The sequence below is a fragment of the Dipodomys ordii genome, unplaced genomic scaffold (genome assembly GCF_000151885.1).
Source record: "Dipodomys ordii isolate 6190 unplaced genomic scaffold, Dord_2.0 Scaffold26, whole genome shotgun sequence".
NCBI lineage: Eukaryota > Metazoa > Chordata > Mammalia > Rodentia > Heteromyidae > Dipodomys > Dipodomys ordii.
The window spans coordinates 3775180-3799719 of NW_012267242.1; the positions used below are offsets into that span (position 1 = coordinate 3775180).

At 39.6% G+C, this 24540-nt stretch overlaps 1 protein-coding gene across 1 annotated transcript in view; it reads left to right on the top strand.

Moving 5' to 3' along the window:
• Cenpf (centromere protein F, 350/400kDa) overlaps positions 1–10382 on the top strand; it is a 45750-nt gene extending 35368 nt beyond the window's left edge. The window contains exons 13-17 of the mRNA XM_013015363.1: positions 1368–1520; positions 2200–2359; positions 3477–3947; positions 5276–5454; positions 10170–10382. Coding sequence (XP_012870817.1) covers positions 1368–1520; positions 2200–2359; positions 3477–3947; positions 5276–5454; positions 10170–10373 — 1167 coding nt within the window. The 3' untranslated portion in view covers positions 10374–10382. The remainder of the gene's footprint in view (positions 1–1367; positions 1521–2199; positions 2360–3476; positions 3948–5275; positions 5455–10169) is intronic.
• The last annotated feature ends 14158 nt before the right edge of the window (positions 10383–24540 follow it).

A 24540-nucleotide genomic window follows, 5' to 3' on the forward strand; every position in this document is an offset into this window, starting at 1 on the left:
TAACTACCCAGAAAAGACTGGAAGTGGCGCTGTGGCTTAAGTGATAGAATACTAGCCTTGAGCACCAAGAAGTTCAGGGATGGTGCCCAGGCCCTGAGTTCAAGCCCCACTACTGGCCAAAAAAAAAAAAAAAGTCTTTGTTTTTGTATGGGGTAGGCTTCTGGACCTTGAGATTCCTACCTACCACTTTCCTACATAGTAACCATGGTACATGTGCCTATGCCTAGTTTGTTGCTTGAAACAAGGTTTCACTAACTTTTTGCTCCAGAGTTGTCCTCACGCCATCTCTCCCTGACGATTAGTTTGGATTACAGTTATAAGCTACTGATCTAGTCTGGAACATATGTTGGCCCAGACATTAGTGATGGCTTTGATACTTTCCTGTGAGACATTTTTATTGTTTGGATTAAGTTAGTAATGTGACAGCTCCACATAGGAGAAGTTCCATATAGGAACCAAGCTTCCTGGTCATTATGGTTCCTTTATAGTATATCAGAGTGGAACTGCTGCATACCAGTTGAGAAGCACTGCTTGCCACAATCTTAACAGATACTAGGTAGGATCAGAAGAGATCCCCTGACTTACCCTGCCCTTGTCATCTTTAGGAGAAAGAACTTGTAAAGATACAGACATATTTATAGAGCACTCATGCCCCTGGGCATCTTGGGGGCTTCTACTTTGAGCTTCCTTCTTCTCTTGTTTTGCTAGCTGATGATTTAAGGGACAATCTGCCATCAAAAGGCACAATATTAGAGAAGACATTACATTGTGGCCCACTCTGTTTACTTAGTGATCTAGGAAAGGGATTTCTGTATTTACTGAACAGATTAAACAAAAGAGTCTTGAAAATGCAGTCCATCAGAAGGTTGTATTTTCTAAGATTTTTTTTTTAGGTTTATGGACATCTTGCAAGAGGTGAGATAACATAGACACCTATGCTGCATCATCTTTTGGGAGCATGTGCAAATAGTAGGTCATTCACTGGTTTTTAACTAATTGTAGCATGTTCTTGCAGATTAGGATGGCCTGTGGGGATTACTAAAGATCCAAAAACTGATAAAATCCTAAACCATTTGGCACAGAATTGTCTCTGATGTTAATTCAAAAGACCTTTCTAAAAGATTTTAAGATTTAACACTATTTATCTTTGATTTTCTTCATACCTCTTTTTTTGTTAAAATTTTGCTGAGAAGAGAAAGCAAGCTTACTAGTAGGTTCTGGGGATACTATTCACTCTATAGTGAATTATTTAGGTTCCATTTTATTATTGGATGCTAAAGTTAATGTCATGAAGATGTTGGGTTGGAGTAGATAATTTGAATACAGTAAGCCATCCAAAACAGATGCTAATAAAGGTTAAATTTCAGGTTAACACAATGGCTGTAAAGGAAACTGAACTGCAGAGGGAAATGCAGGAGATGGTCCAGAAAACAACTGAGTTGAAAGAAGAACTGAGTAGTGAGAAAAAGAGGCTAACTGAAGAATTAAAAGTGCTCTCAGAAGAATTACAGAGCAGCAAAGTAAGTTGCCCCTGACAGATTTATTACTCTGTTATTATCAGTGTCCATGAACTGTCATTTCATAGCAATAATTATCATTGCTCTGATAATTTGTTATACACACACCTTATGGTTTTTGTATCAGACTGGTTTATTGGCTTTTGAAAATAACACAAGCTTATATCATGTTCAGATTTGTAGTAATCTCTGCCATCTCACACTATCAAGAGCTTCAAAGGTGCCACAAGACACCTTGTTAGGAGCTATGTGCATATAATGCTAACCAAGTGAATGGGTGTGGTGGCTCAAGACTGTAATTCCATTTCCTGCAGAGGCAGGAGAATCTTGAGTTCAAAGCCGGCCTGGGCAAAGTTATTGAGACCCTGTCTCAAAAAGAAAGTAAAAACAAAAGTCTAAAAGTATAGCTCAAATAAATGCTAACGGGCCTGGCTAGCCAGTGTGAGGCCCTGGGTTCAAACACAGCTCTGCACAAAAAAAGATATTGGCAAAACCATGTGGTCTGTTGGGAAGACTTAGGAAACTGGGTGGAGAGGGAGCATTGTTCTAATGTTCTGTTTTGAACATAACTCCTAAATTTACAATATGAGATTCTTCACTGTGTCTCAAAATTGTTTTTCCATATGCTTAACAAAAAGAAATAATCTTTAAGGTTTTAAATGGAATTACTTCTGTTTTATAGCTGGACCATCTTGAATATGTAAATCAGCTGAAGAAGGAGCGGGACCGTGCTCAGGGGAAAATAAAGTTGTTGCTGAAATCCTGTAAGCTGCTGGAAGAAGAAAAGAAAACCTTGCAGAAGGAGGTCTCTCAGCTTGAGGCTGCGCAGAAGCAGAAAACAGGTGGGTGTTTGCTGGAGGCACATCCTCCTGTAGTGAAGTGCTCACTTAGGCTGGGCACCCAGGAGAGGTTGGTGGTGGTTGTTATTGTTGTTTAATGTTCTATTTGGAGTGCTGATTTCCAACTGTTACTTGTTTTCAAATTTCTGCATTTTGTCATGATTTTGGGGTCGTTGTTGTAGTATTCAGAATGCAGCCTGCATTTTGAAATAAAGTTCTTTTCATCGTCTCTTATATAATATATGTAAAAAAAAATATCTCCTGATGGTACTTTTCTAAGAACTTCATTAATGTGCATTTAAACACATTCCTCAAAGACCAGAGAGCATCTGCATTTCTACATTGTCCTTGGTAATTTTAAGTAGCTGATTCTGGTTGACCTAGGCCCAGTCTCTTAGGTCAACTAAAATGAAAATATAGGGAGCTACCTCTTGGGTATGTAGAAAGAATGAAAAGTAAGGGGATGATGAATTCTTTGTCACTTTTCTGTGCTTAATGCTCCAGTTGAGATGTGCTTGTTATGTGCCTAGATGATGGCATAGTGTGAGATGGAGCTTGGCAGGGCAGGTTGACGGTTTTCCTTGCTGGGTTGAGCACTTGGAGTAAGCTTGAAGTACCAGGGAGTTTTGCTATTGGATTGAATGCCATGCATGGAAACTCTAACTGTGGTTCCTACCTTTATATAGGTTCCCTAAATCCTTCCCCATTAGCTCCTTCATTTGGTTTCACCTATCTCAAAGCCATGCAACAGAAACTGCTTAAAGGAATTCTATTGTTCATTCACTTACGTTGGAAATAATGGAAAGGGGAAGGAGGCTATGTGAAATTAATTCATTTGATTCCATTCAACTAGCTCTACAAGGAAGTTTAATGAGTTGGTTGAGAGAGTTTTGTTGGTTTTTATATTTAAGCCATTCCAATAAAAGCATTTAATCTACTAGAGTATGTACCATGTCATTACTCCTTAACAAGAGGTAATGAACTAAAGAATGTTAAGCTGGTAAACATATTCTTAGCCCTTCTATGAAATTTAAAGGAAAGTTCCAAGATTATTTGCTTTGCAATGCCCTGAGTTCACTGGAGCAGAATCAAGTGATTGTGGGTCATTTTATTTTGGCAGGTACTTCTGTGGATGCTAATGTAGGTGAATTAATGACTGAGATCAAAGAGCTGAAAGAAACACTTGATGACAAAACCAAGGAGGCAGAAGAATATCTGGAGAAGTACTGTTCCCTGCTTATAAGCCATGAAAAGTTAGAGAACGAAAAAGAAATGTTAGAAACACAGGTTGCTTTTCTGCATTCAAAACAATCTAGACATAATCTCCGCAGCTCTCCTTTACTCAATGCAGCTGTCCAGGGTCCATCTCCAGTCCCTGCTGTTATGGAGAAGAAGTTATCAGGCAGTCAAAGCAAAGCTTCTGGCAAGAGGCAAAGGTCAAGTGGGATTTTGGAGAACGGTGAAGAATCAGTCCCTTCCACCCCAGAGACATTTTGTAAAAAAAGTAGGAAATCGGTCAAAGGTGGAATTTGCTCTGCTGAGGATGAAGATGCATTTGAGCCAGAAGGACTTCCAGAAGTTGTAAAGAAAGGTATGCATAATTTAAAATGAAATTATGGGGTGGAAGATATAGCTTAGATTCTAGGTTTCAATCCCCATCATCAAAGCCAAATTGCCTGTGATATTGGAAATTCCATATTAAAACTCACATATGAAAAGACAGAAGCATTTTTACTTTGTTTATGTTTTTAGATTATTATGTTATAGTCCTAACTGGCCTTCTGCATTTCTTTAAAACAGAAACTGTATTAAACAATTTTAAAATTGGTAAGGTTTTGAGAGAGTAGGATTAATTACTCATGACAAACTACAAAAAGAGCTGTAAATTTTAAAAATGACTTATGAACACTTGTTTGGAATTGGGTATTTTTTTTGCTGAAAAAAAATCTCTGAATCAAAAAAAAAATCTCTTGAATCAAAGACTTCAGGTTTATTATTATTTTTTGACGTTTAAACTCAAGGCCTCATACTTGGTAGGCTGGCAGTCTACCACTTGAGCCAATCCTCTAGCCTTGCTTTTGGCCAGTTATTTTGGAGATGGGGTATAGTGAACTTTTCCGCACTGGCTAGCCTTTGAACTGTGTGATCCTCCAAGTCTCAGGCTCCTGAGTACTAGCATTTGAGGTATGAGCCACCCACACTTCTTTTTTTGAGTTGTGTCTGACACTAATGTCAGACAAGCTGGACAATGGGCCTGGTAACTTGTATGTTATCCGTTTCTCTCCAATCACCAGATCAGAGCCTCTGAATATGTTTGTTTGTTGTTTTTGTTTTGTTTTATAAACCTCAGTGTTAACTCTTAAGTGTGACCCAGGGCTCCAAGGCTAGTCTTTATATTGCTTATTACTGATTCATGATTAAAATAGTCAGAAATTGAGATACTGAGAGTTTAGAAAATTTTATAGCAGTTTGGTCTTGTTGCATCCTCTGGGCACACAGGCTGACTTGTTTCTTTGTTTTCTTCCTAGTGATCCAATCTTACTTTAAATATCATTCTACAGCAGATTGCAAAATTTTTGCTGTAGATGGTTTATGAAACACTGTTTTTAGTAACCATAACTCTCAAACTGTATGCTGTCTCTTTCTGATGAGTGAATTATCAGTGAAGCCTTAAGGGCTTACCTTTGGTTAGCCATGATGCTGTGAAGAGTGTAGTGCCATGCTGTCTTCCAGTATCCTTGTGACTGGCCTGTTCTCATGAGGCTGGTTCCTTCTTGGGAAGGAAGTTAAGTTCTAATGTTATCCTCAGGCCTGCTGGTGTCTTTCTTATCAGCTTTTAAACATCCACATAGAAGCAGCAGAAAACTTGATGATTTTCCCTTGTGTATGGAAGTGAACAGTGAGCTTTTTTGCCCTTAGGGTTTGCTGACATCCCAACAGGCAAGACCAGCCCCTATGTCTTGCGGAGAACAACCATGGCCACAAGGACCAGCCCCCGCCTTGCTGCGCAGAGGTTAGCCCTGTCCCCACTAAGTCTGGGCAAAGAGAATCCTGTGGAGTCCTTCAAACCAACAGCTGGTGGCAGCAAATCACAAAAGGTAAAACTGTCAACAGCCAGTTTCTCTCTGAGATCCCAGAAATCACAGCGTTGTTGGGGATAGTGTTGGACACTGCGCCATGTCACTCCACTCAAGAGGCCCTTATCAAGCCTGACCTTCCTAATGACAAAGAGTGAGCAAGCTGGAAGATGAGCATGCAGGGTCCTGTGGCTCGATCTCCTCTTCCAACAACAGGTCACTTTTAAATAATCTGCTAGTAAATGACATTATTCTGTAAAAACAAATAAGATGAAAGGTAAAACAGTGGATTTGTAAGGAAGTTTCAAGCTTGACTGTTGAAGAATTCCAAAAAGTGTTTTTGCTTGTGGCCATGGGCATTTGCTATAATTACTTGTTTTTAAATTTTTCATTCTCATCTCCCAGCTCCAGATTCTATATGGCCTTCATTCATCCCTTTCTTTGTAAAGTACTGTTTCATTAGATAGCTAAAGAGGTACTCTGATTATGGATACTCCCGTTGGGATTGTTAAGGGTGGGGCAGGATCTTCACTGCCACTATGCTCCTTATAGTAGTCCAGAAAACGTGATTTAAAGAAAGCATAGAGATCTTTATCATTAGAAATGCTCAAGGCTAAACCAGCAGCAATTGCAATCCATATGCAGAGCATATGCATGCTATTTAACTCCAGGTTTATTTCCTTATTGTATTGCTTTCATATAGCAAGTGATATTATAAAAGAATAGAGACTCATATTCTACCTCCCATGGTTTCCCCCTCCAGTCTCCCATCTAATTCCACACTGGTCATTCTTGCCACAATGCCAGCGTTCTCCAAATGGGACCCTGGGAATACTGTTGGAAATTGCTAGAGTAGTTTGAAGAAGTTTTGAATTTCTGTGATATTACTCTGTTCCCTGATAGTCGTGAGCTAGAACAAGAAGCTTGTTTAATGTAATTTTATTTTATTTTATTTTATTTTTGTGCCAGTACTGGAGCTTGAACCCAAGACCTTGTGTTCTTGCTCTGCTTTTTTTGCTTACTTGAGCCAGTTCTGGCCTTTTACTGGTAAGTGGAGATAGGAGTCACAGATTTTTCTGCCCAGATTGGCTTCTAACCTTGGTCCTCAGATCTCAGTCTGTTGAGTAGCTAGGACAATGGATATGAGCTCCTGCAGCCTGGCTTGTTTAATGTAATAATTCCTAAGTGAGCAAGGATGCTCCTCAGTAGGATTTCAGAGGCCAAAAATCCTTTGGCTGCATTAAAACAGGGACATATATGCAAATTAGCTTGATCTTATTCATGTATAAGAGCTATGTGCAAATTATACCTAGTAATAAGTTTATAATTTATAATAAAGTTAGTTCAAAGGTGAGGAAGGGTCTTAAAATTTTCTTTGATTCATTGAAAGGAAGCAGTCCATTTCTTATACGAGACATAATCCTTTTTGTGCACACTTTCTTCTCTCTTCACAAGGATTAATTCATCTCTCTCTCTCTTTCCCTCTTCCTCTCCTTTCCTCTCTTTTCTACTACCTTTTCCTCCTCCTCTTTCTACTCCTCCTCCTCTATCATCTTAATTTAACTTTTAGATGTGGTAAAAGTGACAGTATTGACTAATAGGTTCATCATTTGGGCCCTGGCTTTTCAACGATAATAAGAAAATCTTCTACCTAGGGCATAGGGTACAGCTAAGACCCTGGATTCCAAACCCTAGTACTGCTCAAAGAAGAAAGAAGAAAAAAAAAGTACCTTTTTAACCAAGCCAATTACCCACACGGTGTGAAATTATGAAGCTTCACCAAGGATTTAGCCACAGGGTAGTAGCCACTGGGCCAGCAAGCCTGAGCAGTCATATTTAGGTTCCAGATATAGTGTGTGCCATCTCCTGTGATTGACTGGGAGCCACCCTTAGTAAAGGCTCTTATCCATTCTCCTCTGTCTGACACACAGAGAGCACAAATGAAGCATGGGCTTCTTGAAACAGAAACCATACCTTTCAGTAATCTCAAGGCAGGCCTCTTGTTATTACTTGTTTGAATATCTCACGATTTGTAGAATGAGTAGGCAGCTGGTTTAAGTGTGTGGCTCACCTGTGTTTTCATTGTCTAATGAAGTCTGACACTTAGCAAATACTTGTGGTGTGAATGGAGCTGTGGACACCGTCTTAAAGTGATCGTAGTAATGCTTGGATCATGGTTTTTTTGCTTCTTTGATGAGGAATGATGGTAAAAGCAGTTTGTGTTCAGGTTTATTGTCTAGAAAAAAGAGCTGCGCACACTAGGGGGCTTGCTTTCCACACTGCTGGCGCAGAGCAGTAACCATGGTTTCCTGCAGATGTGCATTCTTTGCATTAGCTCCATGTGGTCCAGGAAGCACAGGCAGTGTGGATTGCTGAGCAGTTTTGTGGGCTTGGAACAAAATGGTGGGGGTCCTCTTGAGGTAGAGGTATAGGGGACTTTATGATTAGATGCAAACTGTTCAAACCTAGCCTCATAATTTTCAGTATAACTCAGCATTTTCTGGGTTTGCCCTGTGAAATGTTTGCCTCATCTGTTAAGCATGTTTCATCATGTAGTACTGTAGAGCAAGATGGTTATTTTCTGAAGCAGCAGCTTTGACCCTTAGGATGGCAAGCTACCTCTTAAAGTGCCTGGCTGAGTTTTGAGAGTTCTTAGGTTACTTCATTGACATCTGAAGACTTCAAAGGAATGACTAGGAAAGGGGCTCTTCTCTGTTTATGATGCCACTGTGAGAAGCAGCCCAAGAGCCCCTCATTTGCTGAGGATAAGAGACCAGGTAATTATGCACTTGATCTTCTGGACATGGGCTTGGTGACAGTATCAGAGAACTAGCTACTCAAGAGTAAAACCCATCAGGAATGGCCATGGTGATGTCAATATAGCATCAGTCAGCACTGCATTTTTTTTTTTTTCTGCCAGTGGTGTTTTCACTGATCTCCTTACCATCTCCCCCTACTTTCTTCCTTCTCCCTATCATGACCATAGGCATCATTAGTAGGACTGATGTGAATGGCCTATCCTGCTGATTAAATACCGTGATTTGGTGCATTTGACCTCATGTGGTTATGGACTGATGATCTATACCTTAAGTTTCGATCACAGAGTACAATTTCCTCAATTTTGTAACCAGAGAAATTGAGTCTTGAAGGAGAAGCTGAGGAGTGAATATACTTTAGGCATTTAATTGGAATTAAGTCTTCATGGATGAGTTTTGGATGCAGTACTTGTAAGCTCTCTATCTTGTTCCTCCCCCTCCTGCCTTCTGTCTTCCTTGCTCTCCCTTTCCCTCTCCCTCACTTTTTTCCTACCCTTCCCTCTCATCCTTTCTTTCCCTCCTTCTCTCTTTTTTTTCCTCTCTCCTTCTGCCTCTCTCTTCCTTTCTCCTCTCCTTCTCCCTTCTCTCCCTAAAGACATGACATTTGGCATGCTTGCATTTGATGGGTAAAAGGAAACATTTGTCTTTGGTATCACTTTCTCAAAAAAAGGAAAAAAAGATAGTGAAAACTATTGAACAAGTTTCCTTCAGCTTCCCATGGCAGTCATTTTCTACTAGCTCTTGGTCTTTCAAGGCTATTCATTTTTCTTTGCTACACATGACCTGAAACAGAAGCAAGCTTTCCTGGGAAGTGGTCTGTTAGCCAGATTCAATAGGTTTTCTGTAATGAAAAGTATTTAACTTCCTTGTAAAGCCACAGCAGTCCTGTGTAAAGAATATAAATGTAAAAAAGATTTCTATTCTTTCCTTTTTGTTTCAAAAGAATTCTCTGGAAGTCATTTTGTCAGGTAGCTTTGGTCACTTTCTGATCTGACATTTACACCAAACATCTATCTACCTGTCCTTGTTAAGAGCCTTCTTGCTTTTCTTTTCGCTTTATTTGCATATTAATTTTCTGAGACGTCTTGCCCAGGCTGATGTTGGACTCCTGGGGACTCGTGGGCTCAAGAGCTCCTTCCGCCTCATCCTTCTAAGTGTCTGGGACTAATGTGTGTGCCATTACACCTGAATTCTTTCCTTTTTGTTCCCTTTTCTATCTTTTTTCACTGCTTTAGAATTTCAGTTGATCTTGACTCATACTCTACCCTACCCTCTCGTCAGTTTCTTAAAGTTTCATATTTTCTGAGGTAACTCCTTTCTCCTAAAAAATAGGACATCAAAGAGGGGATGCCTGCTGAACTTTATCATTAGATAGCTACCCTTCTACTCTGGTCTAAATGGGACATGAATACAACAAGGAAAGTATAAGGAGAATGATTACATAAAATACCTTTATATCAGGAGCAGATCCTAGTTGTACATGCTATAAATAAAACTACCCAGGTAGAATAGCTCATTTGGCTCATACTCATTCTGAACGACAGTCAGGTTTTGGTTAGAACGTGTACAGGTAAGTTTTTGGTGCTTACTTGGGACTCTTGAATACTTACTATGAAGTCAAGCCTTTTGTGGGCATCAGGGATGCACTGGGAAAGAAAACAAATCTTTTTGTAGAGTATCTTCCACACTTACCTGGCAAGCAAGTCTGGCCATTAGTGGTGTCAGAAAGTTTGGCAGTTTATGTGTCATATCCAACATCCTTCTAATTTTTTGTTATGTGAGGCTTGTTTTCAGAGGAGAAAATAATTGCTGTTGTATAAATGCCTGCAGAAGAACTTACCTCGCCACACAGGGCTCCATTTTTCAAGCTGGGGAAGTGAATATGATTTAAGCCTCTAACAAAAGATGTATGTGTTGCAGGTGAAGGTTGCTCACCATCACCCAAGGGATTCAGGCACCAGCCCTCAAGAACCCACCATGAAGTGTCTCTCACTCAACAGTCTTCCTGAGAGAAGTTTGAAAGACAGTCCTGGAGAGGGCCAGAGAGCCAAGTGGGACTGCCTTGCTCCCATCCCAGAGGCTCAGTCCAAGCTCCAAGGCAACGAGAACTGCCGTGTCCAGTAAGACCGTGTGTGGCAGTTGTCAGCGTTGACAGTCTGCCCATGGGGCCTTTGCAGCTAGCACTTTATCGGTGGGGAGAACCCTGGCTTATGTCCTAAGTGTATTAAGGTCTTTAGACTTCCCATGTGTAAGTATTAGAAGAGTTTGGAAGCACTGATCATCCCGTCATCACTCACGCCCACCTCCACTGTAATGTAAATAGGGCTGTGTGGAGCTTTGTGGTAACAGGCTGCAACTCAGCAGCAGTGCTGTAACAACGTGTGTGTGTGTGTGTGTGTGTGTGTGTGTGTGGATTCTACACTTAAGAAAAGCAGAACACGTTATACTTTGAATTGACAACTGCTAGGAAAATGTAAACTTAGTCTTTCTAATGTATTGTGTTAGGCATTGATAGTTTTAGGTAAAGCATTTATTTTGAGCTGAATAAAATGAAGGGTCACCCCATTATGTTTCTAAGAAAAACATTTACACATATATATGTTCCCCTCTCTCTCTATTTCTCTCTCTCTCTATTTCTCTCTCTATTTTTCTCTCTCTCTCTCTTCCCCCCTGTGTCTTATAGATCGTTGCTCATATAAGCTGTACATACATATGAGAGGTATATCGGTGTGTTTATTTCTTGTTAGTCTGGATCTAAGCTCCTTGGAGGTGTAATATATCATGTCTACTGTCATCTTGCTTTTTTCTTTTTTATGACTATTATCGATCTTTGGTATGCATTTCTGGTGAAGGTGTATTAAAATGTGTGACATTGTTCTAATAAAAAATAACCTTTTGATTTTGTAAAAGCTGTTTCTAATTATGAACCTGTTATTGGCACCCTTTCTTGCTAACAAAGCATCTTATCAAAGTAAAAATGTTTGATCAAATGATACAGACATTTGAACACTAGTGATACTAGTGAACATCTACTAGACATAAGGCACAGTTTAAGAAGTTGAATAAGAATGTAACATGTCCAGCCCATGGGCAGGATGCTGTATATACCCATTAAATCACATCAGCAAGGTCTAAGTATGAGGTATTTTCCATCTCCATTTATCAATGATAGAACTTGGAAAACATGAAAGGCATTATGAGCTCTATCAAATTAGAAAAAATTCTGAACAAGCCCTTGCGTCATTGAATCAGGGTAAAAAAGTTTTTCAGGACATGAGATTATTTGTTCTTGGCTCTCAGTTCAGATTGATGCTCCAACTTTGACAAACATCATTGCTTTTATATTTTGCAATTGTCCTTTGCAGAGTGGCCTCTGTTAGATAATACTGGAGTAAAATTAAGTGACTTAGTATTCATCTCCTGAAAGGTGATATCCTACTTTCTTCTTGTTTCTGGAGTTCTCAGGGCTGTGGTCTAGTACAAAATCATAAGTCATCCCAAGGCTGTCATGTGCTCAAGTCAAGGGCATGGCCTGGAGCAGACCCTGTTTTCCGGCTTCCTCCAGTGACTGGAAGATTCCACTTGGTGGGTTATTGCTGGGTTCCTTTCTAAGTCTTGGAAGCATCTTCATATCCTAGGTGTGCTCTAGCTCTGGCTTTGGCTACGTGGAATACCTCTGTAACCAAAATGCTATTATAATAAGGAGTTACCCGATGGGGAGTACAAAGATAATAAGGACAACCAGAAAAGGTTAAAGAGCAAACGTTGAGAATAATTCTGCTTGGGTAAGGACCTTTTATTGGCAAAATATGCATATTTATATGCTAAACATTAGTTATAAGTAGATGTGTATATTTCTGTGTATACTCAGTTTTGAAGTTCACTTCATATATCGCATATTAAAAAAATAGTGGGTTGAAATGCCCCGGGTGGAAAATTTAGGAGATGATAGTGAGCAAAGTATTTAGGTCACCGAAGAGGGGCTGGGTGGCTTTGGCTAATTTATGTCAGTTTCTTGTCACTACTGATTTATCTGAAACCAAAGAAGAGCTTCAAAGGTTAAGTGTTATTTAAAGAAAAAGTACCTCTATCCAAGAAAGTTCCTGCCTAGGGCTAGGGCTAGCACTTTTATTATCGAGAATAGTTCAAGACTTTAACATGGACAACCATATCATCATTATTTTCTTCAAGTTGGAAGAACTTGTTATATTGTGAGCTTAACTGGGTATGGGATGAGAAAAACAAATATGTCATAGTTCTAGCTCTCAAGTGTTGTCTTAATAGGCTGGTTACGTCAAAAATAAGATCCAAGCCGACAACTCATGGAGAAATGAACCAAGTCCAGAGATCTGAGAGTCAAGATTCTCATCTTTATAGTAAGGGGTTGCTTGGAAGCCATCTTCATTCCACAGCACCCTTTTATGTTACTGGGAGACAGGAGGAGTCCAAAGAACTTCCTTCTACTCTCTGGCCCCATACTTGTTTTGCTATTTAGAATTTTTTTCTCATTTGACTTCATTGTTTTAATTTTATTTGAGCTTGCACATTTGCAGGTGTTTGAATCTGGGAAGAAGTCAGGGCAACTTTTCTTATAAGCCTGGGATTCCCATATTTTTGTTCCTACTGGTTTTGAGTCTGTTAAGGTCTTCTAATTATTTTGTAGAATTCAGAACATTAAGCATTGTACATTGTAGAATTTGCAGCTTCTTCCAAAGTCATCTGGACAATGTCAACATGTCCTAAAAGAAATTTTAAGTGAAATTGAAGCTGTGTATTGGTGGCTTAATACTTGTAAACCTAGTGATGTTTTAGGCTCAGAGTTGGGGAGGACTTTGGTTCTAGGCCAACCTAGGAGAAGGGTTTCTAGCTCCAAAATAAGCAAAAAGCCAGGCCTGGAGGTGTAGTGTAAGTGGTAGTGTACTAGTTGAGCAAGCAAACAAAACAAGAAAATTTAAATGTAAGGCAAACTGATCACATTCTATAACTCATAGGTGTCTTGCACTATAGTGAAGCTGAGCTGGTCGCTGACGTTTCTTCTCTTTATTCTCTTGAGTCAGAGGAGGGAGCTGGAGATGGAATCATTGCTTGGAGAGGGTGGTAAGTACTGGAAATTGGTAACTACCTGTTGGTAGTTGAGGGCAGTTTGAAGTATGCACTCTCCCACTTTTGCTCAGATGGTGGAAAGGGGTTCAGACTAGATTCATAGACTAGAAACCTGAGCGCCTCTGAAGAACCTGAACACTCAAAATCCAGAGGACCTGAAAGTCATCCCCATCTCCCTGCTCCAGAACTTGACTACGTATGGCCCAGCAGTGTGGGAAGCCACATACTTTTCTCAAGGCCATCTCATATACTTGGCTCAAATCTTACACCTTCTGAAGGTGGACATTCGAACCTTCATTTTGTTGGCTGGAATTAAGTAACAGACACTGACTTGAAGACATTGTTTAATAACATTGATAATGCGTTTCACAGCAGCCTGGCAAAACAAGGATTATTCTGGTGAGTTAAAAGGTGAAATGTGAAGTGTTCACCCAGGTAGTAGTACAGGTGAGTTTCAACCTCTCTGGTCCTTCTACCTCTCTGGAAGCAGGCTGTTTCCGAATAATGCTGATAGTTAGGTATTCAGATGAAGTTAATAACTTTTCCACCTTCTTTTCTTTTGGGCATGTTTTGGATTTTTTAAAAGACTTTTTAAAATTAAAATTGTAAAGGTGATGTACAGCAGAGTTATAGTGGCATAAGCCAGGTAATGAGTACATTTTTTTTATTGTGAAAATATAGAGGGGTTACAAGTACATGGGCAAGATAATGAGTACATTTCTTACAAAGCATTGTAGCCTCCTCCTTTGTTTCCCCTTCCCATCCCTTCCCATCCTCCCCCCCCCACCAAAGTTGTAAAGTTCATTTTCAACATAATGACTTGATAAGTACATTTAAAAATTTAATTTCATTGTCAAGGTGATGTACAGAGGGGTTACAGTTACATACTTAAGGTAATGTCGAACTTGTTACCCCCTCCCTCTTTTTTCCCACTTTCCCTCTCCTCCAACCTCCCCCCAACCCCCCCACAAGTTGTAAAGTTAATTTCCAACATATTGTATTGCTGTTGCATTGGTTTGCCAGTTGTCCTTTGTCTCACTATTTTGTTGTTCCCCTTCCCTTCCTTAATTCAAATAAATGTATATACAATATCCAGGTACCAAAATCAAATACAGTGACAACAGGGGACAAACCATAGGAAAAAAGCACACATAAAGAAATCACATAGTACATTAAAAACAAGAACAACAAAGAAAAGCCTCTTGTCTCTGAACAGTGTTACCCCTCCCTCAGTTCCCCCAGTCCTCCCCCACCCAACCCTCCTCCCCCTCAAGTTGTATAGTTCATTTCTAATATAGTGTCTAGTGAGTATCACTGATACATTAGTTCACCCTCTGTCCCACTGTTTCTGTGCTTCCCCCCCTTTATTAAAAATTATCTTTAAGTAGTTGTACAAAGGAGATGCCATTCACCAGAACAGTTTGTGAATGCAGGGCATCTTGATCAGTGTCACCCCTTTCAACATTGTCACCTACCCCTCCCAACCTACCCCTTCCCTCACTCTTCTTAATTTTTAGGTTATGTATTGATTTTTTTTGCCATTTAGCAAAAAGCATTTTATGTATACAAATGAGTCTTGATCTGTGTTATAACCTCAATATCTTTATCCCCCTTTGACCCATCCCTTCCCTTATATTTCTCAAATCTGTGGTATACCCAATGAATTCATGTTGAGTTCTCCTTCCTTCTGCTCTTCATTCTTCTCCCCTTCTCCCCTTTGCCCCACCCTTCCCTCTTAGAATTTTTCCCAAGTTTTTCCATTTCCTTATGAATGATACAATGCCTTCCTTCCTTCCTTCCTTCCTTCCTTCCTTCCTTCCTTCCTTCCTTCCTTCCTTCCTTCCTCCCTCTCTCTTTCTTTTTTCTTTCTTCCTTTCTTTCTTTTTGCCAGTCCTGGGGCTTGAACTTGTCCCTGAGCCTCTCTGTGCTCAAGGCTAGCACTCTACACTTGAGCCACAATGCCACTTCTGGCTTTTTCTGTGTATGTGGTACTGAGGAATTGAACCTGGTGCTTCATGCATGCTACGCAAGCACTCTACCACTAAGCCACATTCCCAGCCTCTTTTTCTTTCTTTCTTTTTTTTTTTGCTTTTCCTTTTCTTTGTGCAGTGAAGATACATGTAGGCTGGGATGACTGTTCTTGACCTGTGTTACTTTATATCAAAGTTTCAAAATAAAAATGAGTCTGGCCTTAGGTTTCAACCTATACTAAATTGTGCTAAACCAGGAGCTGGTGACTTATACGTGTCACCTCCCTCCTAGGATTGTGTTTCAAGGCTAGCCTGGATGTATAAACAACGCTGTCATCCTAGCCACATGGGAGGCTGAGATTCAGAAGATCTGGGTTCCAGGACAGCCTAGGCAGAAAAGTCTGAGCTCACTGGGAGAAGCTGGGTGTAATGGCAAAAATCTATCATCCTAGCTAGTAACTCTAAGAAGTGAAAAATAGGAGAGTTATGTGCATGTTTAAGCAAGGGAGCTAGACTCCAAAAACTAATCTGGAAAAACAGGATTGGGGTGTGGCTCAGTTTTAGAGTGCTTGTCTAACAAGCATGTGGCACTGATTTCAAATGCCAGAATTGTGGGGAAAAAATTAAGTCAGGCCGGGCGCTGGTGGCTCACGCCTGTAATCCTAGCTACTCAGGAGGCTGAGATCTGAGGATCACGGTTCAAAGCCAGCCCGGGCAGGAGAGACCGTGAGACTCCTATCTCCAATAAAACACCAGAAAACCAGAAGTGGCGCTGTGGCTCAAGTGGTAGAGCGCTCGCCTTGAGCTGAAGAGCTGAGGGACAGCGCCCAGGCCCAGAGTTCAAGCCCCACGACCGACAAAAAAATTAAAAAAAAAAAATTAAGTCAGGTGCTGAGATTCACCCCTGTAAGCTCAGGTGGGAAGGGGAGGCAGGAGGATCTCAAGATGAAGGTCAACCTGGACAAAGTGAGACCTTTTCTCAAAACCAAGAGTTCTGGGACCATCCGGTGGCTTGCTTAGTATGTGTGAGGTTCTGTGTTCATTTTCCAGTTACTATATGAATAAAGTTATAACTAGTAACTGCATTATTACTTAGTAAAGCATTATTTACTAAGAGCAAATCCTTTTGAAGAGTATTTTTGAAGTCTATAACATCTAAATAGAAGTCTTAGAAGAGTAGTGTAATGTAGACATCACAAATAAGAGTCAGGTGTCAGAATGCCTAGGGGTCCATGCACTGGCCATTTGTGTGCCAGCTGGTTGGTAAGGTTGGGTATAGTAATACCTCTTAGAGTGCATATGGTGATTGAATTAATTGGATAGTATTTAGTTATGTTTATGATTTTGCATTCAGTAGAATGTTGGTCATTCTATAGGCTGTTAATTTCATGGATTACAAATGTGGCAGTTTAGAATTGTTAGATGAATCTGTTTATCCTACATAATACATTAATTTCAGATCAAGTTCTGCATTACAAAAGAGAATTGCGAATCAGTCTCAATACCATTAATGCTTATTTTGCAAATAAGTTTAGTCACTATAGATTTGTACATGTCATTTAATTACATGCAAATGAACCATATACTGGCTTTTCCATTTTGCTTGGCTTGCTAAAAATACCCAAAGAAAACAATTACTGCAATTTTACTTACAAATGAGTTGTGCACTGTAAGTTCAAATCTAAATTGGTTGTTTGGTACTCAGAATACATTTGCTCATAGAAACAACATTACAAATTGTGCCTAAATTCAAGCAGAAAGCCAGTTTGGCTCAGAATGTGTCAAACTGGCAATTGGGTTTGTTTCAACTCCAAAATCCCCTCTGCTACTCATAGAGTTATTTCTGCAGAAAAATATATTTTAAAAAGTGCTGTTTTCTGAGATTCATGCTACCTTATAGCCTTTTTTCCCCCCTTGGCATGTCTCTTGTCCCTGTTTTGTGGGAAAAAATTGACTAGAGGGTTTAGGATAGAGAGATAGGGACATGAACTTGGGTCTACCAACTCTGTAGGACTGCAGCTGCTCCCAGTCTGAAAGGGGCAGTGAGGCCTCTTCTGTTGGCTCTGGTGCTGCAGGAATGCCAGCACTGTGGGACTTTGGGATGTCCAAGCATGTAAATTTTAAGTGGATAATTGTGCTGATGTTTTAAGAAATCACAAAGAAACAACCCATATCCCCAAACTTCATACATTTTTGTTACTTCTAGACTTGAGTTCCAAGCCCTCAAAATTCCTGCCAGCCTCTGTCCTCTCAATCCATAGACAGGTGAGTGTAATTATATTGATTCCTGTCTTCTAGAAAAAATCTCAAAGATGACCAAGGCTAATGTGTGAAAATGGTTTGGCCATATTTGTCAAAATCATTGGTGTGAGTAAGTGTGTGTGTGTCTGTGTCTGTGTGTCCTGGGACTTGAACTTAGGACTTGGGCACTGTCTGAGCTCCTTTTTCTTCAAGGCTAGAGCTCTACCAATTGTGCCATAGAGTTACTTCTGGCTTTTTCTGAAGAGTTTACTGAAGAGTCTCATGGGCTTTCTGGTCTCACTGACCTTGAACCACAATCCTTAGATCTTAACTTCCTGAGTAGCTAGGATTACAGATGTCAGCCACCAGTGGTTTCTCCTTTTTAAAATTGTTGTAGTTTCTTTTAATTGTTTTAATTTTGAATTAATTTTGAATGAGTAGTAATATGAGGGAGTTTGATTATGACACTTCCACACAGGGCCTTTTGAACAAGTTCTCTTGCTCTACCATATTCCTATCCTTTCCCCCCCTTTTCAGCATTTGTTCAGAATCATTCTGTCCTTTCATTCCTCATCTCCCCTTAGCATCTCTCCCATTCTTCCTCTGCCCAGTGGTCCACTGTAGACAGTCTCCCTTTTACAATTCCATCCCACCACCATCAGCAGCAGCAGCAGCGTTCTATACTCCACAAATAAGTAAGAACAGACAATATTTGGCTACTTGAGCTTGGTTTATCTTCCTCACTATGATCTGTAGTTCCACCCAATTCCCTGGAAATAACATTTCATTTTTTATAGACATAGAGTGTTCCATATTTCCTTTATCCATTCATCAATTGTTGATTACCTTGGCTGCTTTCAGTTTGGCTATTGTGAATAGAGCTTCAATAAATGTGAGTATGCAGGTGTTGTTCTAGTATATTCTTAGAGTTTCAAATGCTTTCTCATTTGATACTCAATAATCCTGTGAAATGGGTCCTAATTCACCATTTAAGAAGAGAACCAGAAGAGGTGACACTGTTCAAAAAGAAATGTACTCACTACCTGACTTATGTAACTGTAACCCCTCTGTACATAACCTTTACAATAACAATAATAAAGACCCAAACAAGTTACATTTTTGTCAAAACAAAGAAGTCTCTAGACTTGACCTCTTAGTCCAAAGTCTGTCATATATTTCCACACAACCTCCAATAGAAAAATTCAGAAATTTAGTTTCTACTAAATGCCATTCTACTGAATTCTATTCTGAACCAATAGGAAATTTCCTTTTTATTTTTCTGGTCATGTGGCTTGAACTCAGGGCCTGGGCACTGTCTTGAGCTCCTTTTTGTTTAAGGCTGGCAGTTTACCACTTTGAGCCACAGCTCCATTTCCAGTTTTCTGATATTTAATTGGAGATCAGAGTCTCATGGTCTTTCCTGCCCAGGCTGGCTTCAGACCTAGATCCTCAGATCTTAGCCTCCTGAGTAGCTGGGATTACAGGTGAGAGCTACCAGCACCTGGTGACATTTCCCTTTTTGAGAGGATTAAGACTATTCTATGTCTAAGGAAAATTTGTTTTACTTAACATCTAACCTTTTGATGCAGTTGAGGGTATGACATCTAGATTTCCACCAAAAATTACACTATGATTAGAATAGAGAAATTTTGCTTTCTTCCGTATGTGTTTTCTCCAGTGCTGCTTTTGTAACAAGGTAGGGAAATGGCAGCTGTCCACAATTACAGATATGCTAGAGAAACACGGGATTATTTCTGGGTTATAAATGTGGGCAGATCAGCTTGGTGTTGAAATCACAGCTGTGTCATCTAACAGCATTTGCTGGCCGCATGCCCACTCCCTTCTGCTAGACCTCAACTCTGGGCAGTCCACTTGAGGGGGTTATTGGTCCTAGATACCATTTGTTTGTTGTTTTCATGGTCATCTTCTTGGACTCAGGCCAGCTGAGGGTCACAAGGGTTCCCTGTGCCAGCTCCTAGTGCTTTGTTGCCTCTGTGATAGTTATAAATAGCCTATATCATAGGCCTCGTCTAGAGGGCATAGTCATGATCTCTATCTTTGGGCATATAGGGAAAGGAAAAAATGACATCATTGTGATTTTTTTGCCCAGGTATGGTAAATATGGAAGTCATTTCCTTCTGAGATGTCTAAGACTTGGGGCAAATAGATGAAGCTACACTTTGATGCTGTCCAGCTAATGTTTTCAGAGGTTGAATATTCACCTGTTAAGACAAATATAGGCTTCCTCCATGTGGAAATACCAGTTGCTCATGGATCTATTTTTATGGCATGTCTAATAAAATGAAAGATACCTATCCTTCCCAGAATTCAAAACTAATTCTTTTTGAGAGGATTTACTGCTCATTCCACCTACTGGTTTGTTGTTATGAAAATCAGAAGGCCAAATTTGCATCTTAAACTTTGTTCCTACATGTCTAACAAAATTAGATCATTTTCTCTCTTGAGCTGGTCACAGACTCGTTAGAGAAAATATTTTGGTTTGGGAGAGTCTTATGCTGATTTCTCATATGTGGTATAGATTGTAATCAATGAGAAGATTTTATTTAAACCAGTTTAGCTTTTCATTGTTCCCAGACAGATATTTCTTTGGTTTTGTGGCAGAGATAGTTACTACCTCTGCAGCAGTCACTTTGACTTTCTTCCTTCTTCCTAGAGCCCCACTTTTGTTAAGATGTTTGGCAACAGTTTGTTCCAAGATTATGGACCTATTGCTAAGGAAGGAAGAAAGGATAATTAACATAAACCAATTATGGTCATCCTATTTCCTTTGGCAGCCACTGGTTCTGACAACTGCAATAACCAGTTTTGAGACCAAAAATGAAGCGTTTCGGAAATATTGCGAAGGTCAGACCAGAAAGATGGAAATAGATCTGGCCCTTGATAACATGGGACTCTTGTTATGTCAGAAAATTTTAAATTATTTTTCTTAAGCAAATCCAGTAAGAAGTCCTGTTACTTCACTCAAAAGCTTGTTGATACAATTAATCCCAAGCCTGTTTTCAGAGTTTATGCTGGTCAGTACTTGTGTGTTCTATACTTGTGTTTGACTTGTAGCCAAACGTGCTCACTTTAAAACATGGTTGTATTTTGACTTATTCTTTCCCCACTTCTATCATTCACATTAATTCTGCTTAGGTTGGTCCAGAGCATCTGCCTAAAACCCAATTTTAGTCTCTGCATGGACTTTATTTATACAGGGAATTACATAAAGATAAACAATTTCTACTTCCTCTTGATCCAGAGTCTTGAGATGATTAATTACTTGACCTATTATGATTTCCCTAAACATCAAATTACCTAAAGGATAATCATCAGAGATTCAAAATCAAGTGATACAGAATGTCTGTAACTTCTGTTATAATAATATGGTTTATTAATCTAAGTTTTTTTTATCGTTTTGGAGATAAAGAAATTGAGACCCTAGTGGGCCAGTTTCTGCACAAAACCTAGACTCTGGTGTTTAGAATGGTGTTAAAAAAACTAGAAAAGGAGAATGTGGTCAGTCAACTTGATTAATTATTTGCACTTTTGAGGGGGAAAATAGTCACTTGTGTCATTGAAGAAGTGATACATTTGGACCTTAAAGGTTAGGGGATACTTTTCAATAAAATCAGTATAGGAGCTAGGATTAGGTTGGTGGCTGCAGAGAAGTATGGGTGTAAAAGTTAAGGGAATATGGAGACTGACTCCTGGACAAGAACACCCACTGGTTTTGGTGAGGGAATCACAGGGCCTCTCCACTTCCCAATCCAGGCCTCTCCTCAAGCCCAAGTCCACAGTTACATATCCCAAGGCTTCTCTATTTGATGTCTAATAATGACAGTATGTTTCTTGTTTATTTTTATTTTTTGTCAATCATGGGGCTTGAATGCAGGGCATGGATGCTGTCCCTGAGCTCTTACACTCAAGGCAAGCACTCTACCATTTTGAGCCACAGTGCCACTTCCAGTTTTCTGGCGGTTAAAGAGTGTCACGGACTTTTCTTTCCTGGGTTGGCTTTGAACCATGACCCTCAGATCTCAGACTCCTGAGGAGCTAGGATTACAGGCATGAGCCACTGGTGTTTGGCGATCTGTTTTTTTCTTGCTATGAAAAAACACCTGAGAAAAATTGATAGAGGAAAAGTTTTGTTTTTTCCTCATAGTTTCAGAGGTTCCAGTCCGTGCTCAGCCAGCTCCATTGCTTGGGTCCCAAGCTGAGTCAGGGCATTATGGTTGTGGGATTGTGTGGTGGAAGAGGCTATTCACCTCATGGTAGCCAGAAAGCAAAAAGAGGAAGGGTCCAAGGATAGGCTGTAGTTCTCATGGGTATACTCCTAAAGTTCCATTTCCTTCAATAGATTCTTCCTCCTGAAGTATCACCTACCAAGAGCTTACCAATTTATGAACTCATTGATAGATCGGAGGATTGATGAGGTCAGAGCCTTCGTGATTCTGCAGCTGGCAATCAATTCTTTAGCACATGGGGGCGTAGACACTTAAGATTGAAAACCTGGCACACACTGTGGGCTTCCAGTTAAAAAGAGTATTATCAGATATAAAGCATCAGGAGTTTTAAGGTTTCCTCTTTTCTTCCCCTGGACTCCTTCCCTTTATGTAGATAACCTACTTGATTTTCAATTATCAACTTGTAAGAATCAGGACAAAATCAGAGGATGAATACTGACATCTCCAAATAAGTCCTTAGTGTTCTCTTCAAGTTACAGTGAAGGAGCTCTGTCATATATTATGTTGAAGGCAATTAATCATTTGAGAGAAAGACTAGAGGTTGGGAGGGAAAATCTTAAGAGTAAGTTTCTAGAAGTTTCCACTGCTCTTAAGAAAGATCACTTAAGATCACTATACTTAAGAAGATAAAGGACCCTCAATAATTACAGGAAGATCCCAGTACAGCAAGTCTATATAATAGCAACAAGAAACTTGGAAACTGGATGGAAATATTTTGTTTTTAAACAGTTTATAAACCCAACCTAACTAAAGCTTATTATTTTTATCTGTAATAAAGCTACTAATAATACATTTCTTTTTATGATACTCCCATGGAGAGATGGTATAAGCCACAAATACCAAACTGAGATGGCTGGATTCTCTGTTGGGTTTGTTTCTACCCTGAGTTTTAGAAAAGATAGTTTTGTTTTTTTTAAAACCTTTGCTTTCTAATTTCATATATTAAATTTCTCAGTTAAATTTCTTTCTCCAGGTTCCTAGTCTCTGGAAGAAAATAAAAATGATAGAAGTCAGTATGTGAGGGAGCTTCTTGAGATTGGTTGATTTATAGACCATATTTAGAGACTAGTATTTCACAAGAAATTAATTGATAATGAATATACAAGGAATTAATTGATCATGAATATGAATGGGTGAGGAAGAACCCAGAGATGGTTTGAGAGAAAAAAAAATAAACAAATACTGATCTTCACTGATGAAAGATTTACAGGAAGTAGAATTGTGGCTCAAAGTGGTAGAGCGCGATGCTTGAGCAAAATTGTTCAGGGATAGCGCCTAGGCCCTGAGTTCAAGCCCATGACTGACCTAAAAAAGAAATGAAAGATTTACAATCTATATGATGCTGAAGCTGAAGTCTTCATGACCTCAACATTGACCCGTGAGACCCACTCCACGGAGGTCAAGCACTCATCTGGAAGTAAAGGCAAATTTCATATGAACCTTGGTAGTTTTCTAAGAACTCCATTTCTCCCTGTGAGTCACTCTTCTTGGTTTAGTCCCTGAATTCTGTAGGGCTATACTCGTTCTGGAGTTGGCTGTGTGTGTCAGCAGGGAGGTAACTCAGTTGTCCTGATGGCCTGAGTGTGACATTAAGCCCTTGTTTCCCCGTTGCTCCTCATTCTGTTTCTTTTTGTTTGTTTGTTTTTCTTGTCCCTTGGCCTGGAGCCATGATTCTTGGGTCTTATTTGTTGTTGATCTCAAATGTGGCTTTGACTCCCTACTAAAAAAAAAAGGAAACCCACAAAACCCAACACTTCTTTTCCAAATTACAAAATATATTCACATACGCATTCATGATAAGAAACTAAAGATTTTTTTAAATGTATAGGAATAAGGAAGTTCACTCAAGATTCCGCATAATCATGACTCAAAACCTGTTTAGTAACTTCATTCTATACAAAGACTTTTCAAATATCATTAATTTTCCTTGTACTTTTTAATTGTATAAATCATGAGTGTTTGCCAGCAAAAATTTGGGAGATATAGAAAAAGGAGATAGCCCTATTATTCACTATTATGAAATGCTATCATCTCTGCCCCCACCCCCTATTCCATCAACTAAATGCCACTTATACCCTACTGTGTGGTAAGATATCCTTGGCTTCTCTTTCTGCCTCACATCTTACATCATCAATCACCACCAAATGTACATTTTGTCCGTTAAATATCTCTAGACTCCATCTACCTCTTGACACTCCCCTGTTTCAAGCCTGGGTCTTCCTGCATCCTTTGTGTTGCATATTCCACTTCTTCTAATTGACCTCATCCACTGTTCTTCTTCCTTCTTTCTGGCATAATACTAGCTTATGCTTAGTCAGAGATGGATGTGCATCTACCTGGATGTAGTTACTTAAGGTTCAGACATGCTACCTGCAACCAGTTTATAAACACAGCGCTTGTTACTACTTGTGTTATTTATTTACTTCATTCCTACCTCCGTCCTTCCTTTCCCCTTCCTTCTTTCTTTCTCTCTCTTCTTCTCTTCCCAGAGGTGCTTCAGATAGAACCTAGGTCCCTGTGTATGCTAGCACACATCCCTAGCCGGAAGTGTTACTAATTTTCTATTCATCATGTATTGCTGTAAGTTAAAAATGGTTTTCTTGCATGCTCACTCTCTCCAAATAGAACATGCCCGAAAATTCTTTGTAATCATATTTCCTAGTATAATGCTGTGTGTGCATGAAAAAAGCTTCAATAAGTAGTTATCGATCAACCTTTAGCTGAGCATTT